This window comes from Aptenodytes forsteri, unplaced genomic scaffold (genome assembly GCF_000699145.1).
Source record: "Aptenodytes forsteri isolate BGI_AS27 unplaced genomic scaffold, ASM69914v1 Scaffold142, whole genome shotgun sequence".
In the NCBI taxonomy this organism is placed as follows: domain Eukaryota; kingdom Metazoa; phylum Chordata; class Aves; order Sphenisciformes; family Spheniscidae; genus Aptenodytes; species Aptenodytes forsteri.
Window position 1 is genome coordinate 3341337 of NW_008794598.1, and position 8173 is coordinate 3349509.

Genomic DNA, 8173 nt, shown 5'->3' on the forward strand with positions numbered 1-8173 from the left:
TCTCTTCTTGCATCCAAGAGCATGGCAATCCCGTGCAAGGATTTGTCAGCAGCTGGTGAACTTTTTTTTTTTTAAAAGACAGCCAATGCTCATGGCTTAAAGCTGAGATGATTGAACAGCTTGAGACAAATACAAGCCCGTCTCCTTTGGACGCTGTACGTATAAAGAATTTTTTGTATCATAACAGATGAGAAATTAGAGCCTCCGTTCTTTAAATTATAAGGGCCTCTGGGGAGCTCATGGGGTGGCATTTGCATCTGATAATACAGCAGACATTTCTAAAGGAAAACTTAAATAGAGGGTCCAGTATAACTGGAAGCCAGTTCCACATAGCCTGGGAGCAAAACGCTGTGGTGGCATTGGAGCGTAGCAGGAGGGGGAACTTGTATCTGTCTGCACAGAAATCTTCCAGGGTTTCTTCCACGTTTTTTCTAGAGCTTGACAAATATGTCAGGCTAAAGCCTTTGGAGGCTCAAATGACCACAGATCTTTGTTTGACAGAATTTCTCCAGTTCACGCTAATTTAGGACTCAGTCCTTCCCTAAGAGGTAAACGTTGGCATTGTTTGGCTGGCTCTGTAAACAGACAAATAATATCCAGAATGAATTACCTACAGACATTCCTCACCATTAGCAAAGAGCCTGTTTACAGTATTTATATTGCTGATTCTCCACTCACGCTTTGCACAGAGGAGAAGCTGTTACAATAAAAGTGCAAAACACTCCAGGGCCCGTCTGCTTCTCGCATCGCTTTTAGGTCACTGGTATCAGAACACTTTAATAGCGTTACTTCTAATTTAAGCTGCTGCGAGACCAGATTAAGCTCCTCACGCTGGGATTCAGGAGCGCCTCGTGCCTGCTTTGGACAAGAGCCTGCTCCCCAAAACACAGCCTTGCATCTGCCAGCACACGCTATCCCTTCCTCCCAGTTTGACCTTACTGGGGATGGGAGATGGCTCCTGTCTGATGGCTGGGGCCCATAGAGGCTGTTTCTGTGTCAGCTGCCGATCGTGCCGGTGCTCTGCACACACACCCCAAAAGAGAGCCCATGCTCTGCAGGACCTGCATCAACTCAAAAGCTTCATGTCCTGCAGCGCTCAGCTCATGTCCCCTCTGCCAGCGTCCCCGCCAGCCAGCTGGCATGAAATGCATTGGCATCAGGAACTCGCCTTCCTTCAAGCAGTCTCGTTTCTAGAGAAGAGACTGCTGCTGGCTGGACCTGCCCATGGAAAGGCTCTTCACGTGCCTGGAGAGAGCCACGCTTGTGCTCCTCCTGTCCCCCAAGACGATGCTCTTCACCAAGGTGAAACTGAGATCTCTGGCCATCCTGAGCGTGTCCCACGTGTACACGCTCAGACCCCAAAGGCTCAAGCCCTCCTGTCAGCACGTCTCAGAGCCATGAGCTAAACAGCAGCTCCTGGTCAGTAGGTAAATCCTGAGCTGTGCAAGGTTGGCACACACACAGTCCCCCCGTGCAGCACCAGCATGGCCGGGGGTTCCCCATAAACCTAAGCCTGGAGCAAACCAAGGCTATTTCCAGCTTTTCAAACTAGGGAAAGATCACTTGTTATCATACACTTCCCTAAAGATGGGGGGAATGCCCCATCTGTGTTGAAGTGCTTTCCAGTTTATCCCAGACACACGGACATGGCAATACCTGCACCAAGCTACCTCTGCAGCCCTCGACCTGCAAAGCTGCAAAGCTCTGAGATGCTGGAGGGAAACCAGCCACCCCTCCCTGCCAGGTTAGCCGTCCGAGGACTATCATTCCTCATCCAAACAGGTTCCTGTACTACCCTAAACAAAACGAAGGAAGCCACTCTTCCCCCTGGTAGGTGTCAGTACTGTCAAGAACAGAAACAAGGTATGTGGAAGGAAAACCCTGCACGAGAGCGGCCAGGAAAGACCCATCCTGAGCGACCACCGTGACACTTACTGGTTTTCACCTTGAGGGTGTAGGGGTTTTTCTGCTGAATGGTGTGGGTGAAGTGGAAGCGCGCATTGCAGCTGTAGTCGGTCTGGGCATCCTGCAGCATGACGTTGGAGAAGTACAGGTCGCCGTTCTGGCCCTGGGAGACGCGCTTGTCCTGATGGATGGGCTCCATGGCTGCAGGGGAGAACAGGCATTCAGAGCAAGTCAGATCCCCCCGCGGGTGGCTGAGCAAAGGAGAAACCCCTGACCCAGGCCACATATGGGTGCCTCCAGGCTCTGAACTAGCAGTAATGACCCTAACCATCGTTATTTTAAATAAACGCTGCAGATGATGGAAAGGCTGCCCACAGGGTTCAAGGCGGGAAGGGGGTTCCCCCGACTCACAGCTGCTCATCCAGAAGATGACAGGAGAAGGCAGGCCGGGCGGCGGGTTGCACTGCAGACTGAGTGGAGCGCCTTCATCCACCTCTATCACATCCACCTTCTCCTTGGGCCACAGGGGAGACTCTGCCATAAGAAGTAAAGACACTGCATGAGGAAGGCAGGGTAGTAACTTTACAGATCTCTTCCCACTGGACCTGGCCTGGTTTCAATGGAGCGGCCTCAATGCAGACTTCATTTCTACATGTGAAAGATTCCCTTAAATCTATACGGAGTATTTCCCTGTTAGCTACAGCCATAACGCCCATGCCTTCCTCTCAGTCCTGTGGCTGGATACATCCCAACACAGGTAACAGATGAAGCAGGCTGAGATGTTTGAGCACTGGATATTCTCCATGCCTCTTCTACAAAATCTCATACAATGCAAATAGTCCCTGCTCTTCTCAGGGCATGGCCGGCTGCTTGCTCTGCGCCGCTGCCGTTACTCACTGGAAACCTGGAGGTGGATTTTGCTGGAGAGAGCAGTGCCGTAGTCATTCCGGGCAAAGCACTGGTACTCGCCCTCGTAGTCCTCTGGCCGTCCCCCGCTGTGGAAGTCGATGACCAGTGTCCCCGACCGCCGCCGCATGGACACTTTGGGGTCCTTCGCCACGTTGAAGAACTTCCCGTTCCGTGTCCAGGAAAAACTGCAAGCACAGAGGAGAGGTTGGTTTTGTAACCATGGACCATATTTACCCGGTGAGATCCTTACCCGTGCTGTGCAAGCCAACAGCTGGATTAGCTGATGGTGTAAATGGCACAGCTCGACCGAAGGGGAGCTCCTCCAGAGCCAGCTCTAATGAACATCAGAGCTTCAGCGTAACAAGGGCCGTAGATGCACTTACGTGGGAACGGGGTTCCCTTTGGCTTCACATTCAATGAAGATGTTATCCCTTGGGTCAACGATGTAGTCCTTCACGGACTGCTTGGTGATTGTGGGGGGCTGAGGCACTGCAAAGCAAATGAAAAGCCGTGAGGAGGGTTGTGCAAAGAGGGCGAAACTTCTCTCTGCTGTCCTGCAGCAGATCCTGCTGGGATCTCAGCCTTTTTCCCAGGCTGGGCGTGCAATTTGTGGTTTAAAGCCCTTCAACACCTGCAGAAATTACCATGAGCATTTGTGGGGATGTGCTACTCATCACCTCTTGGACCATCAGCACTGTTCAGACTCCCTTTCGGTACCGGGAAGCCCCTGTTTCTCACTTGATATCTTGGCCTCATTAAGAAATTACACAGTTACATCTTCCTGCTACCGCAGGTTGTTTGAATCAGACTGAAAGGCATCCTGGCTGTGTACCTCAAAGACAGGGGCTGCAGCTGGAACAGGGAGCCAGAGAGCCACTGAAAGACATTTACAGGTACTCCCTGTGCAAGAAAGAGGCTCAAAACCTCGCAGGTTTACCCCAAAGGAGCGCAGCACTGGTGTTTAGAAGGGCAGGGCTTATGAAAAGGGGCACATGAGCCCAGCGGCCAGTGCAGGACCTGGGTCTGGTCCTGAACTCTGAATTGAAGAGCTCAGTCCCATGGCTGTCCTGGAACAAAGCTGCTCAGGTCCAAGGCTCTTTACTCTCCCCCCCCGAGAGCTAGTGATGCTGCAAACGTGCCAGTACGTGGACCTGAGCTTGGCACATGTGCTTGTGCAAGGCAGAGGAGCCTGCTCTCCTCTGAGGTGTGGCCTTAACAATAACAAGCCCCTGCAGAAACAATATTTGCATCGCAAAGACAGTCTGGTTCCCGCTCCAGGGAAAGCAGCAGAGGCTAAGCACTCCTCCCAAGCTGCTCCAGCACCTCCCATGTCTCTCCAGCCATGCCTGGCTGTGCAGGAGAAGTGGCTTGTCCTGACTCTGGCCAGCCCTGCCACAGGAGTGGGCAACGCACCCACGTACACCATGTGCCAAGCAACAGCCACCACCGGCCCCCTGCTCGGGACGGACCCCTTGTGCCCTGTTTCGGCCATGCAGAGGAGACGGACACGTGCACACAGAGGGCAAGGGGAACACTTACATTCACTCTGAATATTTGCTGTTATTCCCAAAGTGCAAGCATAATGAAAAAAAGAAAAAAGGTTAATTGAAGAACAAACCTATATACGTCATGTACACAAACATAAACATGTATAGTTATTGTAGGGCTTACAAATACTACACACAAACCATTTTACAATTCAAGCATGTTCTAACCTACCTACTTACTGTCCACATGGGAGAAGCTGCTGCTGAGCGGTCCCATTAGCTGTAAACTGCCTCTGCAGCAGGGGTTTTGGGGGGCCAAAAGAAGGCACAGGCATACTTGCACCACTCACCTGCAGGCATTGGTGGCCCCGTGGCCCAGTGGGTCATCCGCAGGAGTTAACAACATTCCCTGCTTCCCTACGGTTAGGCTTACCCTGAGCCCCCCCCAGTTTCATCCCCCCAAGTCAGAGGCTAATATGTGCCTGATAAACCCTTAGCTGGTTTTTAAGTGATAGCCAAACTCAGAGAAGGTGCCTGTAATATAGGGAGAGATATATATATATCTCCTGTCTCCAGGACAGGGGCAGGCAGGATTTTATCCAAAGAAGAAAACTTGTTAGGGTTGGGGCAGGGAAAAAGCACCTAGGCAGGCTTAAAAGAAAGAGCAAATAATGCAGCTCCCCCTGACACAGGGCGAGCGAGGGCTGTTCTGCTGTGAGGGGACCCAGATGCCCATGCATCTGCCCTCTCCCAAGCTGCTTCTGCCCTTAAAACATAAGGTTCGGGGAGCAAAATGCTTCCCTGGGGAGATCTCCCACTCCCGAGGTGTGTCAGCAAGGGCAACCGGGTGCCCACCAGCACCTCGACCCCCCAGGGCCAGCAGGGGCTTTCCCAGCCCCCTCCTGCCAGTGGGGACCGGGCAAAGCCCACAGCCAGGCACGGGATGAAGGAGCTGATCTCCGTGGAGGGAGGACTTTCACAGCTGATGGTACATGGGGGATAAAGCTCATGCACCCACAGAGCCTGTGATCTGCACGTTTATCAGCCCCTGCACAAAGCCGGAGCAGCTGGGGCTGTTTGCACACCACCTGGTCAGACCTGCAGCCATTCGAGCGCAGGCGATGCTTTCATCAGCTCAGTCTCGCAGATGAGCAGTGGGTAAGGGAGCCCTGATCACCAGGTGGCTTAAACAGGAGCTGAAAGCAAATCCCTGAAGGTTCTGAAGGTCAGGATGGAAGTAAAACGAAGCTGATGCTCCATGTGTCCAAAAGAGCTAAGGGAGGTTGGGAAGGGTCGGCTGGCGGGGGCAGGCATTGGCAGGATCCCTAACCCTCACCCGGGGCTGGGAGATGCTCCTCACCCCCCTGCTCTTGGCACTGCCGCGCGCAACTGCCCCCGTGCACGTTATTTACAAATATCTGTCGTGCAAGGGACCTGTTCAGGAAAGGATGACAAAAGGACGTTCTTAGTTACGATCCCAGTTTCCCACCAGCACTGGAGGGGACGATGCTCTCCTGCAGCTCAGTGCTGTGCAGCAGGGAGGAGGCTAGAGAAACCGTGAGCTGCTCAGAAATGGTGAGCTGCTGCAGGCTGCCTTGAGCATTTCTCCACCAGCTGTCAGCATTTCTCTTACTTTTCTAAGGTCGCATTACATTTAAGTAGCAAAGTACTTTAAGGACTCCTTTCCTGATGCAAAGCACAAGAAATGGCAGAAGGCTGTTTGCAGACCCATTCAGTTTTCCCCAACTGCACTGGCCCCTACTTCCACGCCAGCTGCCTGCATTTCTGGAATATTAGAGATGCTAACAAAGCCAGGCCTGAAGGAACCACTGAGCTGTGTGCATCAAATAAAATTCCCATTGCTGGGAACAAGAGCGCCCTGTGGTATTACAGCACTGACTGCAGGGGAACAGATATTTTCATCCACAACCATCTGGAATGGAGCAGAGCAGCGACTCAGACTCAAGTCTGGGACCCTCTCCTTTTCAAGTAACATTAAGTATTTATTCCGCTCCGCAGATCAGAACTTTCTCACCCTTTCTCTTCAGTTATTTCCAAATTTCAGCCAAAAGCCACTGCCTCAAATTTTTCCTTCCCATTTTGCTGCCCAGAGTCAGGGATCAGCTGAGGCACCACGGCTACAGCCAGCACACCCAGGACTCCACAGAGCAACAACCCACAGGGTAGAAATTTCTCCTATCAAAAGCAACCCTGGCATTTGAGCCTGAATTTAGACCCCAGCAAAAAGCTGTGCTTTTTCTACTAATGCCCTGCTCGCTGGAGGATTTCTGTGCATTGCACTGTTGGAAGAGATTCCCTGCAGCGACAGGCTGATTATTATTAACAGCCGCTACAGGAGGAAGCTGGGACACAAAGAAATTATGAAACTGGTTTCCAGAACAGCGGCTGAGCAGCTCTCAGTACAAACCCCCGTCTCAAGTGCATTCAAACAAGTCATGCATTTCCCATGCGCTGGCCTGAAGATGCCCATTCAGCAGAAACATCAGCCCATGTCCCCCTTTCTCCTCGCTCCATATCCCCCAGCTCTTCCGAATAAGACATAACTCCCATCTCATAATTAACTGAAAAGTCTCAACAGAGAGAGAGAAAAAAAAAAAAATCACACTGCTCTGCAGGACCTGCAGTGGGGACCCGGGTGCCCTCAGGGACCTGGGTGTCAGATCGTGGCAGCATCTGCCCAAGCAGACGAGCAACGAGCTCACGTCCTCCACGAAGGAGCATCCCGAAGCCTGCCCGTGCTCTGTAGGAACACCAGGAGTCCAGGGATGCTCCAGTGAAATCAACAGGCTGAAGACTTGCCGGGACCTGATTTCTTCACCAGCCTGGCTCAGATGCTCTGTCCCATTTTGATACGTGGGTTTGAGTCCTTCGCTCAGCTTTTGAGATAGATTAACTAGATCAGAGAGTGACTTAGGTGACTTTCTGGAGGGCACGTGGTTTAAGAAGAAAAAGAGCCCCAAACAAACAACAGAAAAGAAAACCTTAGGCTGGACCAGGAAAGCCGCCTGGGCCGTGCACATCTTCGCTCTACCTCCTCAACCATTTCAGCAGGAGTTTTTAGAGGGGTAAACCATAACTTACAATCCAGAGGGACTTCGATGGTGCTGACGAGGTGATGAAGGTAGAGAGCGAATGCTATTCCTGCGCAGGTGAGGTGGTGTCTTTGCATGACCATTTTGGATGCCTGGGTGGCGTTAGGACCTCAGTTGCGTCCCCCGAGGCGAGCAGACCAGCGGCAAGTGCAGACGGATCCTCAGCTGCAAAATGAACACAAACCCAGCGGTCACTGAACCGTTTACAGCTCCATTTCTGTCATCTTCCTTTTGGCAACTGTGGAGAGAGAGCGTTTCCGACCCAAAAATATTTCTGCAGAGGGACGGGGGTGTGAATAGTGCCAGAAATAGCTTCCAGGCTGTGGTGACCCAGGTAGAAGCCCATGGTCACTGTCCTCCCAACCCCTCCGTGGCTCTGCCGGCAGAAAATGAGCCTTATGGGGTTACTTGTGCTCAAGCCCTGGAGAGACCTCTTGGATGGAAGGAGAAGGACCATGCTGTCCCCTGGGACTGATGGAAAGTTACTCATAGCAAGCGAATACAAAGGCAGCAAACAGTCCCCATAGGATAAAATGAAAAGGACGATATGCTGTTTAAAAAAAAATAATTGTATTTTATGCACAAGAAATACCTACACAGCAAACATCCGCTCCCCCCGGCGGGGCACCGGGATGAGCTCTGCCTCAACGTGCAGCCCGCCAATAGCAGGGGGACGGGCTCCAGAGACCCCCTCGTGTACCAAAGAGCCTGTCACCGACCCGGCACAGCCCCAGCAGGAGTCGGGGCACGGCGGGACCT

The 8173-nt window shown here is 52.2% G+C and overlaps 1 protein-coding gene across 7 annotated transcripts in view; it reads right to left on the reverse strand.

The window, feature by feature from the left end:
• Window positions 1–7497, reverse strand: part of NFASC (neurofascin) — a 55070-nt gene extending 47573 nt beyond the window's left edge. For 5 of the 7 annotated variants that reach the window (XM_009272791.1, XM_009272792.2, XM_009272790.2 and 2 more), the window contains exons 1-6: window positions 7404–7497; window positions 4354–4371; window positions 3198–3303; window positions 2803–2999; window positions 2317–2439; window positions 1936–2106 (exon numbers count right to left, since the gene is read on the reverse strand). In XM_009272791.1, the coding sequence (XP_009271066.1) occupies window positions 1936–2106; window positions 2317–2439; window positions 2803–2999; window positions 3198–3303; window positions 4354–4371; window positions 7404–7497 (709 nt within the window). The remainder of the gene's footprint in view (window positions 1–1935; window positions 2107–2316; window positions 2440–2802; window positions 3000–3197; window positions 3304–4353; window positions 4372–7403) is intronic. The other 2 variants (XM_009272788.2, XM_009272789.2) reach the window with 1 other exon arrangement.
• Between the last annotated feature and the right edge of the window lie 676 nt (window positions 7498–8173).